This window comes from Arachis ipaensis, chromosome B1 (genome assembly GCF_059453495.1).
Source record: "Arachis ipaensis isolate K30076 ecotype BB chromosome B1, ASM5945349v1, whole genome shotgun sequence".
Lineage (NCBI taxonomy): Eukaryota > Viridiplantae > Streptophyta > Magnoliopsida > Fabales > Fabaceae > Arachis > Arachis ipaensis.
In genome coordinates, this window is record NC_142436.1 from 135128360 (window position 1) to 135147970 (window position 19611).

The 19611-nt window shown below is 33.8% G+C and overlaps 1 protein-coding gene across 1 annotated transcript; it reads right to left on the reverse strand.

Annotated features, from left to right (window-relative positions):
• Positions 1 to 15846: 15846 nt before the first annotated feature.
• On the reverse strand, positions 15847 to 19611 carry LOC148578483 (uncharacterized). The gene is made up of 3 exons (XM_088503062.1): positions 18875 to 19611; positions 17901 to 18631; positions 15847 to 17399 (listed from the first exon to the last, which is right to left on the reverse strand). Exons 1-3 carry the CDS (start codon positions 19609 to 19611, stop codon positions 15847 to 15849), a joined length of 3021 nt encoding a protein of 1006 aa, XP_088359188.1.

Below are 19611 nucleotides of genomic sequence, written 5' to 3' on the forward strand. Positions count from 1 at the left end.
TGCATTTGCAGAATTACTGCCAGAGGACTATAGCAAACAAGCAGCCCTCTATCAAACGGCTGTCCATGGTACCTAGATCACCACAAGAGAATCCTAAGGCTATATCTAGAGTAGTGTAATATTACGTATTTGATGTACCCACTATGATGTTATCGTCCATGCTTACTTTGATGGTAATGTGCCGATATACTTGATACCTATTTTAATATTTATTTGGATTTATTCTATGAAGAATGAACTATATAACTTTACTTTGTTAATGTTGATGGTAAATTGTGTGCATTATTTTAATCATGGACCTTTTGATTCCTTATTTTCGTAGCAATTAAAGTGAAAAAATATCCTGTTTGTGTGTATAAGTGTAAAAGTGATAATAATTTGATGTGTTTTGGAGAAATTGTAAATATAGATTCCCAAATAAATTTGTTTAAATATATTTGTGTTAAATTACGCATGCCTTTATTAGTCCCACCATTGGGTTACAAATATTATTCTTTCAACAGTTCCGATGGTATGTAACTCTGATGCTTGACCTAGTTGTGTGAATTGGATAATTCGATAAACAAAAAGACTAGATCCATTATGCCATGCATTTCTCATAATATGATCATAAACTAGTATAAATTGTAGATATTAATATTTAACATTAGTAGCTGTTGATAATAGTCCTCACAACAACAATGACATATGCATAGCTAACATGGAATAAATTCCAAAACCTACATGTGCACTTGCATGCTAAGGATCCCTTGACATAGTTCAGCTAATTTAGATGACCATCATGGATGTTGAAACTGTATTAGGGTAACAAAAAAATGGACATCTAATTTTGCGCTAATATTGTTCACGAACCATGCTAGCATAGAATACACTAATAACATAAAATATTCTACTAATACATGGCAGTAACCAAAATATTAAAAATTCATAATAGACAGACATAAGTAGGTTCCTAAGGCATGCATATAACAAGCATAGGTGCTCATGACAAGATTTCTCTTGTAGTCCTTCGAGAATTCCAGTCAACTAGGGACCGCTGAAAAAATTCATCTCTCATTTCATTGAAGTGCTCCGTAGCCAACGCAAGCGTAGTGCGCATCCTTATCTTGTCAGATATACAGTTAATGTTGTTCTGAAAAAGTGAGTGACAAATTAAGATAATGTTAGATTTACTTATGCCATCGCTAGTAGGCTTAGATAATGCGAAGACAAAAAAAATTAAGAGGAAGAAAATATTTTGCTGCCCAACAGGGTTTAGAGTAAACAACTGCTCCATTTGGAGCTAGAAAAGCATCCACATTTTGTCATAATAGCTACATGGATAATCCTATTATAGAGCCCATCATGATGCAATGAAGATAATATTAACAGAAAGTCAGCAACTGTCAGAATGGCTTATCAATTGTTCCTATTTGGAACCCTAAGGACAAAATTTGGGTGCCATTCAGCTAGAGGTGGTCTCCCGCCTAAAACATTTAGGTCAGAAAACAAGACCTTCATCACCTTATCTAATGCCCTTGTCTATAGATAAAGCATAGAAAAGGACTATAAAAAATGTTGATGTGCTTATAATGGCAGAATAGAAACACTTGGTAATGGCAAGAGAAAAAAAATATCATTTACATGATCCCATTAAAGTCCAACTACGACTCAAATCATTGAAAACATGATAACATAACAAAACAAAACAAAAAATAGTGACCCGAAGATATAAGGTTACAAGAAGCATGGTCCAAAGAGGATGAAGGCAACCCAACAACAACACAGATTCTTGTACCAAAAAATAAGTCGTAAAGCGATCTAAACAGGCCCGTGATATTTAGAAGAAAACTATCACATCCAATCAATACAGGATAAAAAAGCAGCAGTATGGAAGCTTTCAAAAGCTAATTCGAAGACAAACTAAATTATATTCAACTCATTTAATTACTAAATAGCTCTAGAACCAAAACACAAAAAAAAAATATTCACAACACCTTTGCATGAATGCAAGAATATAACCCATCATATTAAAAATCCAACCAAATAGCTCATACAAGGTCAGACTAACCATAATATTTGTTGTTGTGGTCATTGTGGTAGAATAGAGACACTTAAAATATTATTTACATGAGTCAAGTAAAGCCCAACTATGGCTCAAATAATTGAAAATATGATAATACAAAAAATAAAAGAAACAGTGGTCCGAAGATATACGTGCTACAAGAAGCATGGTCCAAATACAAAGAATGCAGCCCAACAGCAACACAAATTCTTGTTTCCAAAAAAATGCATAAAGCGATCCAAACATACCCATAATATTAAGAAGAAAACTATCACAGCCAAAAAAAATAAGATAAAAAAATCAACAATATGAAAGCTTTTAAATGCTAATAAAAGGTCAAACTAAATTGCATTCAACTCATTTAATTACCTAAATAGCTCCACAGCCAAAACACACAAAAAAAAAAAAAGACATTCACAACAAATTTGTATGCATACAAAAATATAAGTCAACATATTAACAATTCAACCAAGTAGCTCATACGAGGTCATACTAACAACATCCGAAGCAGCATGAACCCTCCCTATATTGGTTTCAAGTGTTGAAAAACTATCAAATATCCATATCTTTCCGTTTGGAATGTCCATTATCATAAGATAGTAATGGCTTTCTTTTGAGGATTTCAGCACATCTTTCATTTGAACATAAATATGAAAAATAGATATGACAATCATGTGAGAACGTATCAGCATGATGCAAACATAAAAATAAATCAAATCCATATGAGATATACTTACATATTTCAGAACAATTGGTTTGGAAAAGTAGTCATCAACATAATATGTGATAACATGCTCCTCGTCGATCTCCAGGTCTAGTATGAAGTCCTATAAGGAAGGAGAAAAACAAAGTTTATTCATTTGTGTCTAAAATGTGAATGTTAGGTAGGTTTTGAACTGAATAATCACTTAGAGAAAATGACTGGGAGGGACCACACGGTGCATTCATGAAGTTGAGCTTGTGTCCATGCAGTTTTATAAGACATGAGCTCCAGGACAAAGTCCGATGGATCATTCCCTGGCAAAAGGCGGGAGAATGCTTCACGGTTCATACTATGAGATCCTCTCTTGAAAAGAATCTATTTCGAATTCAATGAAGCACCAAATAAGTAGGCCGCTACCTGAGCCTCCTCAAGGTTATACCGCATTGCTCTCGTAATCTTGAAGTTCAAACGGATGAACTTTTAAGACATGGAATGTGCTGTTAGGGTTCGGATAATGGAGAAAGATAAGCACCAAATAGTCCATAATCAATGCTTCTTACCGGCGGAAACGTAACTCCCACAGTAACGCAGCTTAACTTCAACGGTGGTTCTCGCATTGGCTTGCGCATCTTACCACTCCTCTTCGTATCCTCTGGAGAGCGTTGAGCAATCTTTGCAATCTTCGAAGGTTTTGGTGTTCCAAGCAAGGATGGTGTACATCAACCACTACTCTCACCAAGCCCACCCTGGATAAGTTGAAAACAAAAGGAACCTCTACATTAACAACGATGGATGAGTTTAAAATGGGTTCATAAAGAATGCGGTAAACATAATTACCATCACTTTAACCCTCATTTACGAAAGGATGTAGGTGGAGTGTACTGGGGCAGATGCTGTAGCACCTGAAGAAGAACATCCAGCGTCGGACGTGTTGAACGTACACGTCTGATCTTGATGAATAATAGAACCCAAGATAATGGTGTCTTCATTCCAATTGCCAACGAGCCCGGAGTGCAGCAAGGGTTCCATAGGGGGTATGGTGTCACCCACAGATTGGTCAGCTGGCTTTTCGGGGATATAGACCTCCTTCTCATCTCTTGCAACCAGAATGGCAATGTTCTTGCCATCGACGATATCATCGTTAACAGCAATGACATCAGAGGCGGCATTGTGAGAGTTGCTCGGTTGTCGATCCTTCTATCCGAATGTTTTTAGCGATTGGTCAACCAAACTGAGGGTTCTTTTCAGGTCGCCGGCAATAGCTCCGACTTGCTCAGTGCGCTGCTCGTAAGTCTGTTTATGAGGAATATATTATCATTTCGATAAGTTAGTTATGATAATTAGAACTAAAATATGGTTATGTAACTCAGGGCTTTTGTCAAACGGATTTACTTGAAGAACCTTGAACAGATTCTTGGTAAGACCCTCCATGGTTTCATTCAGGACCTTCAACACAGCACAAACATCACTATCCTGAAAAACAACACAGATTCACACATTAATGTCATATGACTACAACATTACGGTATAAAATAAATGAAAATGAGTAGTAAGGAGCAATGTATCGCAATAGGATCTTGGTGTTCTCCCACAGCCTTCACTGGCTCATCAGCATCCATGATAGGAGGGAACAAGGTCTGTGAAGAAATATTAAGCAACATAAGCACTTTCTGAATGGTATGAATGGTAAGGCATAATCCTACTTAAAGGGGTAGTGAAGGATAGTCTTGTAAAGTGAGTGAATAGAGGTAATGAGTGAAATTTTTTAGGCCATGTCATAGGATGGCGTTATGGGAAAAGATGAAGCATAATAGCTAGCTTAATCTCCTTTCTGGTCTGTAGCAGGAAATCTAACTATTAAAGCATCTTGCATCCTTGATAAGAACGAAAGAATCTCAGAATGACCTTCACATCTTCTATTCTTCTAACCTGCCAACACCCTACTTGACCTACGTGAATGAGACATCCTTCAATATCTTCTCTTCTCCTAACTTGCTTACACCCTACTTGACCTACATGAGTGAGATATGGTGGTGTCATTAATTACCCACAACACTAAAAAATCAACTAATATCTTATCATCGAATCTTCTATTTAACATCTACATAAAGTTATTATAATTTATTATACTTAATGGGATAAAAAGCTAAGATGTAATTGTTAATGTCAAATACAGTTATCAATCCTTGAAAAAAGTCATAAAATGGGTAATGTGGTGAAATAAGCAAACTTCTTGAATTAAAAAATTCTAATACATTGTTTAAATTCTTTTTTTTATATAGATTATCAATTATTTTTGTGTTGAAATAATTCATAATTTGAAATCTTTAATTTTATTGTGTTCGTTTATATTTTTTATATTATAATTTTAAATCATTGATTACAATAAAGAAAAATTTTGTTTCTTTTCGAAAAATTTGGACTCACGCTAGAGGAACAAAATGGACTTTGGGCACTAAACTCTTATTATACACTTAAATATTTGTGTCGTCAAGCAATGCATTTGGGCATTATAAGCTCTTGCTATCCATTTCTTAACATGGTGGGAGAGTAATTCTAATTATAAATACCATTGTTATCTCGCTCTTATTCACGCATTCTTCAAGTTTTGATTGAACCTGTCATTCCTAAAGAGGATGCATTATTTCTCCAATTTTTATGTAATTATAAATCGAGTATTGCCCGCTAATATGACAAATAATTTAAATCAAATTTACTAAATTCAATGGACATTCATAATAAGCGTTAATTTACTCTTCATGATAATGATTTAAGTTTAACTTCAACACTAATAACATCTTGCACAACTTCTTTTCAACTTAATTACAACTGCCATTCATACCACATTAGACACAATAAGTATCACTTTTAATTCTACTTAATTATATAATGAAAGAACTAAGAAACGACAAAAAAAAAAAAAAAAACAATAAAGACAACAAATTAGTTCTTGCAAGAAGTAGTTTATGCAACCTACTCCTTACATGCAACTTCGATGCCGTCAATTCTTTTGATCCTTCATGTTGAACATAGTCGACATCTTTTCAATAATTTCTTTATAATAACATTAACATCTAATTAGATGTTAAATTTTTTTTTATATATTATAGTACATACATGAAAGTAAATTATTTTAAAATTTATTTATTTTCTCATGATAATAAAATTATAACATCTTAAATAAATTCTTTAAAACGATTATATTTTATATATTGTATTCACGAATATATATATATATATATATATATATATATTCTTGCATTTACTCTGTGTTACAAAAATATAAAAAAAAATTTGTTCAAATTGATCAACTAAAAATGTATATTTGTGTAAACTTTTTTAAATACATAACTCATAAACGTTAAATTTTAAATTGTAAATCCTTAAACCCTAAACTATCATTTCTAATACTCTAAACCCTGGACCTTAAATCTCAAACCATGAATCCGAAATTCTACACCATAAACTTTATACCCTTAATCCTAAACCGTAACCCCTCAACCTCAATCTCTAACCCCTTAAACCCTAAACACTAAACACTAAACACTAAACCTTAAACCTAAAACTCTAAATTCAAAAACCCTAAACTATAATGCTCTAATCCCTTGCACCCTAAACCCTAAACTCTAAATCAAAATTTCTAAACCCAAATTCTAAACCCTAAAACGTAATTCTAAACCTTAATTTCTAGACGCGAAACCCAACCATAAATCTTAAATTATTAGCTATAAACCTTAAATCCTAAATTCTAACTATAATATGAAAATATTTTAATATTTACAATAACATTAACATCTAATTAGATGTTAAAAAAAATCTTTATATATTATAGTTGTTGGGCCAACCATGGGGAGCTCTCGACCACCGGAGAGATTTCGGAGAAGAATCAAGTGAGATAATATAAGATGAGAATACACCACATCCAACTCAAAATCTTAAGGTAGTAAGTTAATGGGTCTCTCATCTTATAAACTCCTCACTCTTCCTTACTTTCTTTGATGTGGGACTAACTTTAACGCTCCTTACACTTGCAACATTAACAATCTCCCCCTCAAGTGTGAGCCTCCACATCAAGCATCAACTCCCCTCTAGCTCCTCCACCACATATGAGTATTCGTCCATCACACTGCCGCAAAACACTGCCCGAACCACCTTTGTCGGAAAGACTTTTGATGCTTCACCTTGAATACTCCTTAAAACCACCAGACTGATTAACCATCGGCTCTGATACCACTTGTCGGGCCAACCGTGGGGAGCTCTCGACCACTGGAGAGATTTCGGAGAAGAATCAAGTGAGATAACATAAGATGAGAAGACACCACATCCAACTCAAAACCTTAAGGTAGTAAGTTAATGGGTCTCTCATCTTATAAACTCCTCACTCTTCCTTGCTTTCTTTGATGTGGGACTAACTTCAACACTCCTCACACTTGCAACATTAACAATAGTATATACATAAAAATAAAATTATAACATATTAAGTAAATTCTTTAAAACGATTATATTTTATATATTTTATTCATGAATATATTTTAAATGCATATATAGATTATTTATTATTCTTGCATTTACTCTGTGCTACAAAAATATAAAAGGAATTTGTTCGAATTGATCAACTAAAAATGTATATTTGTGTAAATCTTTTTTAAATACATAAATCATAAACTTTTAAATTCTAAATTGCAAACCCTTAAACCCTAAACTATCATTTCTAATACTCTAAATCCTGGACCCTAAATCCCAAACCATGAATAAAATATCCTATACCATAAACTTTATACCCTTAACCCTAAACCGTAACTCTTCAATCGTAATTTCTAACCCTTCACCTCTAAACCCTAAACCATAAATCCTAAATCCTAAACATCAATCAAATTGTTATTATATTGTAAATTTAAATATCTAAATTTAACTATTGAAAAGAATTTTTTAGTATATTTATTCCAGTAAGAGTATCATAAAATGATAGATACATATTAAATCATGAATTTGCCTATCGTGGAAAAATTAATATAGTGTAATAGAAGGTAAAAATAGAATTACGACAAGTAATTTTAAGGTATACAAAAATATGGGAACTACTTTTAATGATAGTAATAGAGTAGATAGATTTAAATTTCAAAACCCTGAATTTAGTAAAAAAATAAAATTTAGAATTGTTTGTGATAAACATGAATTTAATAAAATTAATTTATAAAAAATAATATACATATTGAATTTAAGTAAAAAATAACTATTTATGCCTTTATCTTTTTATAGAGTTTATTTTTGATGTATTAATAGTGTAAAATATTTTGTACAGTCGTCTAATTATATTCGTTGTTTGTTTTAGAAGACCATTCATGTAGTCAAAGTAAAGTTAAGTTATTTTTGTTGATATATGAATATATGTGTAAAACTGCTTTATATTGATAGTGGATTAAAATTAAATTATGTTGACAAAAAAAATTGGTAATTGTTTGCTCTGCTTTATTTTATTAGCACAAAAAAATATATAATTAATTTAAATCTTTTGAAAAAATTATTAACAAAAGTAAATATCAAATTTGAAACTATTATTTATAAACAGTGTAGTTTGTATATATTGATAATTTACAAATAGATGAATACACAAATTTTAGTAATTACATATGTCTTGAGCAATACAAATAATAAAAATATAGCGTTATTATTTAATTGATCTAATTATTATTTGTATAATGCTATTAATTAAGTAAATATAGTCTAGCATTTAAATTTTTAATATAATTTAAAATAAAAAAATTAAACATTTCTTTGATTTATAAAAAATATCAAGTGAACAAATTATTTTTGTAATTAAGTTTAACAAATTTTTTTTCTTCTTATGCCTTTTGTTTTCTCTTTTTTCTTCTTCAACTAATTTTTTTAATCAATTTTTAAAGTTGTGTCCACTACTACATTTTAGATTTTTAGTAACATTTATTTCCTAACATTTGTTAAAATGTCAATAATTATCATAAAATTATATATTATGTAACATTTATAATCAAATGTTAGGAAATACATTTACTTTTTTAAAAAATCTTACAAAAACTGTTACCTATTCTCAATTGCAGCCCAATCAACAAATCCTCAAGCTTTGAAACTCGAAATCACGCGTGTTCTCACTTTCACTTTCACTTTCACTCTCGATGCTCTAAAACGGTGAAACCACCTCTCCATCCTCTTCAATTTCTTGCTCCGCGTCTTCAATCTCTCGATCCCCTCATCGATCTCATCACAGTTCACTTTTAGCTATTTGAATTCAACTCTCAATCCTCCTCAATAACTTGCTCCGCCTCTTCGATCTCACCTCCGCCACTATCACCAAAGTTGTCGTTGCCGCTGCCGCCACCGTCATCGAAGCCACCATTGCCGGCGTAGTCACCAGGATTGTGATGATAGACAAGGATATCTCAAATTCAAAATGAGATCTATGTTCTCGGATCTGAATTGAAAATTCTCAAGGTACGTCGAACTTAATCTATTGTTTCATGTTTGTGTTCTTCCGCCTAAAATTAATCTCATTGAATTGAATCCGTCGCTTCTCGAAATTGTGCATTTTGTTATCGAAAACTTAAGAAACAGATTTATGGTAAGGAATTTGTCATGCTTCACTACTCATTTCAATCATTTTGTAAATGGAAAGGTTGATTTGATATGTTTACAAGTCTTTCATGCTTATTCTCTTACCTGATTGAGTAAGCAATTCATCAACAACATGCAATGAAGTTTTTTATTACAGATCATCGAAGATGAAAAACTTCAATTGTAGAAGTAACTTCTCCTATCTTTCACTGAATCTTTTTATTTATTTGGATTCTCATTTATAGCTAAAAATTTATAGTTAATGGATTTTCATTGTTATGCGAATGAATTCATATGTTGTGTTTAATGAGGAATCCAAATTTTTTTAGTATAAGAATTTTGATGAAAGTTCTCTATTGTATTTTTGGAAGTGCATTCAAGGTGTTTGAAGAAATGCCTCAGAGAACTTTATCTTACTATATATCTTATATTGAGTCTGAGAGTATGGGTGTACGAAGGCATGAACCGGTATGCTTTGTTTCTTTTCTTTTTTTCATTAATTCAAACAATTTATCATGCTTGAATCTTTTCAAACATTAACATGAACTTCAGCAGCTTTTCACTGATGGAGTAAAATATTTCATAGATGTTTCAGTTTTCTCCCTTCAATTATTACTTGAGACATGCATTTCTAATTTTAATACCGGGTCATTCTTTTTTCATATAAAAGTTTTAGAGAAAGTATAGATGATGCTTTCTAAGTTAATTCACATCTATAGGATTATGTTACAACAAGATGGAACAGAGCACCGGAGCTTTGTGGATCATTTTACTCAAAGGTATGACTTTCTCAAAGATCCTTTTTGTTAATTGCCAGTTGAATCAACAGCATATGAGATCTGAATTCCAATTGAATTCCTATATGTATGTGCTTGTATTGATGTGTTCTTAAATTCTGTTATTTTTTACTCTTTAGAACACTTTATTACCAGCAATGTCTGTTCTTTTGGAGTGTAATATTTATGTTTATGTCTGTATTTTTCTATTATGATTTTTTTTCTGTTACATTTGATTACTCTTCCATTAGATATTAGTCTATATGTTAAAGCTTTTATTATATTTTTGTTATGTTTTACTTGTTATTATGCTTAGCATATGCTCTTTGATAAGTAAATTTCGTCAGTATTTGATTATAGAAATTTTGATTGCACTCTAATTTCATAATGTCATTTAGTCATGTGTGACTAGGGGTGGCAAACGGGCCTAAACCTACCAGGCCGGCCCGCGTAACCCGCCAAAAAAGGCGCGCCAGGCTGAAAAATTGGGACAGTCAAATAGCAAAAGCCCGCTTAACCCGCACCGCTTAAATCGCAGGTTTTGGCGGGCTTTGGCGGGGCGGGGCGGGCTTCCCCGCCGGGCTTAGTATTTTTTTGGCAAAGGGTATTTTTACAATTTTTTTTTACCAAAATCCAACTTCCCCCAACCCAACTTACAAGAGAATGAAGATGAAAATTGAGTGTTTTAGATTATGTTTGTTTTGTTTTAGAGACAATATTGTTAATTATGTTTTGGATTATGTTTATTTTGCTTTGGGAACAATATTTATAATTATGTTTTGGATGAAAACTTGGTTTATAATTATGTTTATTAGATATTTATAATTACAAAGACTTTAATGTTTGTGAATATAAAAATTATAATTTGTTTATACTTTTAGAAATTATAATAGTTAAAAGTAAAAAACAAAAGAGATTTTTTTTATCTTTATATATATTATTTAATAGTTAAAAATAAAAAAAAAAAGGATATTTGGCGGGCTTAGCCCGCCGGCCCGCCAGCCCGCCGTTAGGCGGGGCGGGCTGGAATTCTGGGACCGCCTCACTAGGCGGGGCGGGCGGGGCGGACCAGCTTGCCAAAAGACGGGCTTCTGGCGGGGCGGACTTCCCCGCTTGCCACCCCTATGTGTGAGTGAGAGAGGACCTTAAAGAAATCTTTCGTATTAGCCTCATCACAATCTCATAATTGCATCTTCTCTTCAGTTACTTATTTTAGATGACATAGGATGCTTTTAGATGCTACTGGATTCACTTGTGTATTATTTATCTGGATGCATATCATGTCTAAGAATGATCCTTATACATTGGGTTGTCAAGGTTCTAAAGTGCGGCTGCAATATTGTTTTTGCAATGCCAACCTCATTGGCAACACTAGTGTAACATTTTTTCTGCATGTTTAAAACCATCAGTTGCTATATGACTAATCAGGATGGGCTTTTATCAACTAATTTCAGCTTGAAATCTAGCTCTGCTGTTATTTAGTAATGACTACATTTTTGTGATCTTTTCAATTCAGTTAAATCACTGAAATTCTACTCTCTTTTTTACCACTCTGCTTCTGCTATCAGGGTGAAAAAAAAAAGATAAAAAGAACTAAAACTCAAAAATATTGGATCCCAAGCAGTTTATCTTCATTTCTAACATGAGACCTTTTTTGACAGATTAATGAAAGCACAAGCACTTGGAGACAGTTCTAGTTTAGAGTTTATGAGGGGTAGGAAAATTTTGGAGGTTAATCCAGATCATCCTATCATCAAAGACTTAAATGTAAGACTTAGTTCAATGCTATTTATTAATAACAGTCTTTAGTTTATCAAACTTGTGATTTTTGAATGGGACAAGTTATTTGAAATGTGTTATTTTTTCTTCGTTGCACTTTTTGACAATTTTAAGGTGTAGAACTGAATTGTATATCTTGAAAGTTTAGAATGTAAAGTGCACTAGCATTAACACAAGATTCAAAAAGGGACACACCCAATTAACTTGATAATTAGTTAATTATATCAGTTGCTGATTTTACGACTAAAAAGCTACACAAAAATGAATATGGATGTAAGTTCGGTAGTTGTGATTTTGACCGGAGTTTCGAACCTCTTCGCTTTCTTTGTTGCAAGCAGCATGCAAATATTCACTGTAAATACAAAGCACATAGAATAAATCAATATTCTTTAAGGTGAGAAGATTGGTAAAATGAAGAGTTAATTACTCTTAAATTAAGATAGTGAAACAGATATTGTATGAGAATTATAAATTCAATTATAATTAATCTCTCACTTTATTACTTTAGTAAGTATCTAAATTTCATGTTTGCTGAGGGGGAAGTGTGATTCAATTTTTGCCACATAAATTTTCGATTTTACACAGATTCTGTTTCTGAAAAGCCTTCATGTTTCATATACTATTACTCATAAGTTGCTATTTTCTGAAAAACAAACTAACTCTGCATGATCTTGCCAATCACCATCCAGTGGTTTGTAGGGAGTATACTACACAAATAGGCTGATCACATGCATACCTATGGATAAAACAGATTCAGCAATTTTGCCGTTTTGAGCAATTTTTTATTAATGTGACCAAGGAAAAGCTTCATTTTAATCAGGTTTGTTTGTTATAGAGATATTATTTTGTTTATAATTACTGGTGTCTCTTGCTTGTATAGTTGAAAGATAAACACGATTACTTCTTTTTCAATTTAAACATGTACTTATGGTCTCAAATATTTGTTCTCCAGCATGTTTTCAAAATGGAGTAGAAAGAGTACAAGAAGGAGGAGATCGATTGGAGTTACATTGAATTTGTTGACAATCAAGATATTCTAGATCTCAAAGGTTCATAGTTTTATTCTAGATCTCAAAGAAATTAGGCTATTTTCACATTTGTTTTAGTGTAATAGGCAATTTTCACATTTTAATTTTGTATTTGATCATGTAAACATATTGAAGAAATAAAAAAATTGACTTATTGGACCAATTTTAGTGTTTAAATATCTTGGATTTAATTTGTAAAGTAGGTGTAGAATATGTAATTGAAGAAAAAAAATTTAATTCAATATTTTGTACATTTAAATGTTACTAAAGATCTATTGTAATATTTTTTTATTGTTAGCAAAGAAAATCTTTTGTAACATTTATTAGAGTATTGCTATAGAATATGGTAATATTTTCTAAGTGTTACAAAAAATATTTATAGTAACACTTTTCTAAGTGTTATAGAAAATATCTATGGTAATATTTTTTTAAATGTTACAAAAAATATTTATGGTAACATTTTCTAACTGTTACAAAAATTATTTATGGTAACATTTTTTTAAGTGTTATAAAAAATATATATTGTAACATTTCTCTAAGTGTTACATAAATGGTCTATTGTAACATTTCTCATAATATTACTATAGAATATCTTTTGTAACATTTTTACTAAATGTTATTAAATCTTTAGAAAAATATTAGTAAAACTCTTTAGTAACATAGGATATATTTAACATTTGTTAAAATGTTACTAATATACATAGGTAACATTTTAATATGATTTGGTAACATTTTTTAAATGTTAGTAAAAATCAATTATGTAGTAGTCGTTTGTCTACATGCACATGATACTGAAATAGAGACATAAAGATACAAAATCATGTTTGACAGATCAGATATGGACAGAGATATTGTGTCCAGAGATATTGAATTAGTGTATTTTGTGTCCATCCTGATAGGAAGACACAAAGACACTAACAAGAGACACAACTTATTTTTCATTTTTTCTTCCATTATTCTTATTAATTTTTCATAATTATATTTATTATTATTATATTTTTCTTCCCAAATTTTTTAAATGAGAAAATGAGAATAAATCAGAGTTTTAAAATTTGTTTTAATTTATCACCAAATAAAATACAAGAATACTAATTTTTATGTTTCTGTATTTTGTGTCTTGTTCTCAATGTCTAGTCTTGTCCTATTCTTAAAACCAAACACAGCCTTAACTATTAGACCAATTTGATTAAACTTAATTACCGAAATGCCTTTGTTATGTAATATTATTTTAAATTAATATAGTAATTGATGACAAATGAACTACACATATATTACTCACAATCTAATTTTTGTCATTTCAAAATTAATAAAAAATAATATATTAATATTTTTAAAATTACATTTAAATTTGCCTATAATACAAATTGTTCCAAGAGTTACCTGAAACGTCGGTTTGGACCTAGACATGAGGTCCAGATCCCTTTGAAGGGCAGCGATCGACTTGTTTAGTGTCGAGGTGCTACTTGTCTGAGTTTCTCGTGAGAAGGTGGAGGGTGGTACCTGCAAGAGACTCTGATGCTTAAGTTAGCAATGACTTTAGGCAGGTTTTTAATAGAGTAGAACGTGTATATATCTGAGGGGTGTTAGTGTATTTATACTAGGGTTGTTAAGCTCCTTTGTTGAAGTAGTTTTATCTTTATGGATGGATAACCATTCGCTTCATCTTGGGAGTTTGTTAGGGTCTATCTTAAAGGGAAGATAGAAATAGTTGTAGAGATTCACAGAGGCAGTTATTTGCTTGAACAAATAAAGCTGGATTCCTTTGCAGTGTCTGACTTCTTTAAAGAAGTCGGACATATAGTAGAGACTTCCCCTTTGGGTCAGACCTTTTATCCTTATTGGATTTGGCTTTTGTGTTGAGTTAGGATATGAACACAAATTAGGGGTGTACATGGCCCGGTCCGGCCCGACCCCGAACACTTTAGGGACTAATTTAGTGTGATTTCATCGGGTCTAGGGTCGAGTAAGAGTCTCAAAAATAGATCTGAACATTATTTCGGGTTGGGTCCGGGCCATAGCTCGGGTCACCCGAACTCGGCCCGGTGGCCTGGTCATCATACACAATTAATATTTTGTGTTATTAGTGATGGATGATGGCTATTCTTATGTAGAATTTAAATATTGTAAACCTTAATATTTTGTGTTATTAGTCATTATAAGATTATAAGTTAATATTTTATGTTTAAAATGCATAAGACTTTAGACTAATGCATAATATTGTGTTATTTGTATTGATTTAAATATTTGGTGTTATTAGACAATATTAGTATTGATTATGGTTATGCTTTAATTTTAGAGAAGGGTTGATTCTTCTTATATTTTTTTAAGTGAATTTTACTATGTGAATTGTGAAATAATGGTCGAAAATGAGGTGATTTTTACATGCTAAAGATCCGGTTTTCACCCGATTTTTACCCAGTTTTCACCCGGCCCGAAGGTGTGTAGGTTTCATCGGGTTTAGGATCGGATTAGGATCTAAAAATTAAGCCCGGTCTATATTTTGGATCGGGTCTGAATTAAGTCAAACCCGGTGTAGCCCGACCCATGTACACCCCTAACACAAATAAACATAATAAATTCTAAAACATGCCCCTTAAAAAATATTGTTATATGTTGTAGCTAAAATTAATGCTTCGTTGAAATAATGTATATAATAAAAAATTATATGTTATTATTATTATTGTTATTATTATTATTATTATAGTAGAAACTTTGTTTGAGTTTTTTTTTTTTTTTTTTTGCTTTGTGAGTTTTAGTTCATAAACTATTAACGTAACAATTTTTTTTTATTAGTGTCTAATATTAGTTTTATGTATGGAGCTAAAAGTGTTATTTTTTAAATGAATGTCCATTAAAGGCCCAAGTTGCAAAAAAATCCAAAAATTTTTTTTTTTTGGTGTCTAAACAAGGAAAGAAACAAAGCAAAAACTATCTTAAATCCGAGCGGATGATTCGTTGGAGATCAACACCAGGCTCAGACCAAATAACATGATTAGAGTTACTCTTGGCACCATATTTAGCCATCCAATCCGCAGCTCTATTTGCTTCTCGGGACACCCATTCAACGTGAACAAGCCAAGGACGAGATAAAAGCTCCTGAATCTTGAGAACCAAATCTGTTACTTCAGATGAATACCCACTTGTAAGCTCATGCATGATGGGCAGAATGTCAAGGCAATCCGTTTCACATATAATATCCCTCAAACCGCAATCCCAAGCTAAAACCAGCCCCCTCCAAGCAGCAAATAATTCACATCTGATTATAGACCAAGGGGGAATGCTTCCAGAGCATCCCGAGATCCAATCTCCCTTAGAATCTCTAATAATACACCCAAATCCCGCTAAATTTGAATCCATATACAAGCTTGCATCACAATTAACTTTAAAACCATTGCCTACCGGTGGTTCCCAACACAGGCAATTTCGGAGAGACCTAAAGGCATTGCTTCGATTCCTGTAAAGCTGTAAGTTCTTGGCGGTAATTCTGGCCAAGGCAACAACCTTATGGTCTGTCCAAGGGTTGTCAGTGTTGAATATGTCATTGCACCTATGTCTCCATACCCACCAAAGCCCTGCACCAAAGGACGCTTCATTGTTAGCCAAGGCCTTCCGAAACCACTCTTCAAGAGCAGTACCAGCCGTCGAGTCCAGGATACTAGGATCCAACATATACCAGATTGCCTTTGATCGTTCACAGTCTCTAAGGCAATGCTCCATAGTCTCCTGTGCCTTGTTACATCGCTTACACATATTTGAAGAAGCTAAATGCCGCTTGAATCGAAAGGTCTCAGTTGGTAGAGCATCATGTAAGCTAAGCCACATAGTAAATTTGAACTTCTCTGGAATGTTTGTGTTCCACAACCAGTTCCAATTACTGTTGGCATTCCAATTTAATGTTTTCTTTAATAACCATTTGTAACCCTCCCTTGCACTATACTTTTTTGTTGCTGCAGGCCACCACTCCCACTGTGGCTCCAACTCAGTCAAACTAGAATATCTCAGACCACAAATAAACTGCTTAATCTCATGCGGAATAGGCGTGGTAAGACTATCAACCTCCCAAGACACCCCTTTCCACAAGTCAGCCACCATGAAATCTGATTCAGAAATATGTACATAAGGGACAAGGTTGCAAAGCTTACCAAAAGGAGTCCACTCATCATACCAAACTGATTTGTGGACATCCCCAATATTCCAATGAAGCCCTTCCTTGAGATGCTCATAGGCACTAACAATGTTCTTCCAGGTAGCCGATGAAGAATTTCTACTGTTTCTGTTCATACCAGATTGATTTCTGAGATATTTATGCTTCAGAACCTGCACCCATAACTTCTCACTATTATTTAGACAATCCCATACCAACTTTCCCATAAGCGCCATGTTAGCACAGGAAGTATCCCTAATACCCAATCCTCCTGCCTTTTTAGGAGTTATGGCGACCTCCCACCTGACCAGAGGCAGCCCTTTTCCAGTCTCTTGGCCTTTCCACAAGAATTGTCTCATCAAGGAATCAATTTTATTACATGCATACTTCGGGAGAAGAGAAATTTGCATTTCATAAACTGGGATAGAGGCCATAACCGATTTAACAAGACAAAGCCTCCCTGCCTTATTCAGTAGGCGTCCTTTCCAACTGGAGAGCTTCCTCGAAATTTTTTCAATAATCTCCTGAGCCGTCTTCCTGGAAGCTCTGGCATGACCGATGTTAATTCCCAGGTATTTACCCAAATCATTGCAGAACCGGATGTTAGAGACCCCTGAGAGAACCTCTTTTCTCCTCTCTGACACCCTCTTGGAACACTGAGCCTTTGACTTATGAAGATTTACCTTTAAACCTGACGCTCTAGAAAACAAGTCCAAACAATGCATGACCTCTATTACTTGAGCTTTTGATGCCTTACAGAAAAGCAAAAGATCATCTGCAAACATCAAATGAGAGAGTCGTGGTCCATTCCTAGAAACCGCAACTGAGTTCCACAAACCTTGGGAAACTCTATGAGAGATAAAGCAGGCAAGCATTTCCATACAGAGTACAAAAAGATAAGGAGACATAGGATCTCCTTGCCTCAACCCTCTCTTCGGATTGAAATTTTGGAGCCTGTTCCCATTCCACAAAACTGCCAACGAAGAGGAAGTCACACAATTCAATATAAGATTAATGGTAGCCTTTGGAAACCCAAACCGGACCAAAGTAGCTTCCAGAAAACGCCAGTCTACCCTGTCATAAGCTTTTTCCAAATCAATCTTGAATGCCATGGTCCCTTTTCGAGACTTGGTGTTCCTCATGAAGTGCATAATCTCTTGAGCAATGATAATATTCTCTGTGGTTCCTCTTCCTGGAATGAACCCTCCTTGCAAAGGACCAATGATCTCCGACAAGAAAGGTCTGAACCTGTTAACTAGAACCTTTGTGACAATTTTATAAATTACATTACATAAGCTAATAGGCTGAAACTCCCGTAAGGAAGAGGGAACTTCCACTTTAGGAATTAGAACAATGAGAGTATCGAAAATAGCCGCATTCAGTGGCTCACCCTCAAACGCTCGCTTGACCAGTCCACACACATCGTTGCTAAGAGAGTCCCAGAACTCTTTGTAGAAAATTGCTTGAAATCCATCTGGCCCTGGGGCTTTAAATGAACTCATGGTCATCACAGCTCTTTTAACCTCTTCAGACGTCACCGGTTCCACTAACTTTTGATAAGCCTCAGTACTAAGAGACGGGCAAGGAAAAGGCCCCATGGCGTCCAGGTCAATATCCTCCCTTGTAGAAAAGAGCTTTTGAAAGAAAGAATTTGCCGCCATTTCTAGAGTCGTAGTCTCCGTGGCCCAAGACCCATCCTCCAAAAATAACCCATGAATTTTGTTCCTCTTTCTCCTGATAACTGTCTGCAGATGAAAAAATTTTGTATTTCTGTCTCCACATCTCACCCATTGTTCTCTAGATTTTTGATACCACAACAACTCTTCTTGAAGAAGGACATCATTCAGTTCCTGATGCAAAACTTGCTCTTTGATCCTAAGCTGTTGATCCTCCCGACTTTCCAGAGTAATCTGAACGTCATTCAAAAGCCTCTCCAACTCCCTTTTCTTAACAAAAATATTGCCAAAAACCTTTTTATTGAAGCTAGTTGCATCTTTTTGAACCTCCAACAAACATTTGACTACATCCGGAGCTCCTCTATTCCAAGCTGTATCAACAACATTCCTAAAAAGAGGATGAGTCATCCACGCAGCCTGGAATCTGAACGGACGATGGCCCTTGGTAGCCCTCTTTTCCATCTTACACCTAGTGAATAATGGGCAATGATCAGAGTGAAGGCGCGCCAGCACCTCAGTATAAGCCTCCGGAAACATTAGTCGCCAGTCCTGGTTGATGACTGCTCTATCAAGCTTCTTGGCCACCTGCACCCCACCTTTCACCTTCCTATACCAAGTGAATCTTCTTCCAATAGCTCCCATATCAAACAGCCCACAATCCTCCAATGTTTCTGCAAATTGTTCTGCTCTGGCAAGTCTAAATTGCCCCCCTCTAACTTCACTCTGCAATAGAACATCATTAAAGTCCCCTAACACAATCCAAGGTCCGTGGATCATATTAGCAATCCTTGTCAAGTCACCCCACAGTTCTTTACGCCGATGTATATGCGGATTAGCATACACCGCACTGCAGTAACTAGATGTATTGCCCAT

What these genes read in the sequence shown, in the direction of transcription:
- LOC148578483 (XM_088503062.1), bottom strand. Translation starts at nt 19,611, where the DNA reads ATGGGCAATACATCTAGTTACTGCAGTGCGGTGTATGCTAATCCGCAT. An exon ending in CTTCAAGAAGAGTTGTTGTG is followed by an intron (nt 18,632 to 18,874) that starts GTATCAAAAATC and finishes CCCGTCTCTTAG; the next exon opens with TACTGAGGCTTATCAAAAGT. An exon ending in CTCTCATAGAGTTTCCCAAG is followed by an intron (nt 17,400 to 17,900) that starts GTTTGTGGAACT and finishes TCTTGTGGAAAG; the next exon opens with GCCAAGAGACTGGAAAAGGG.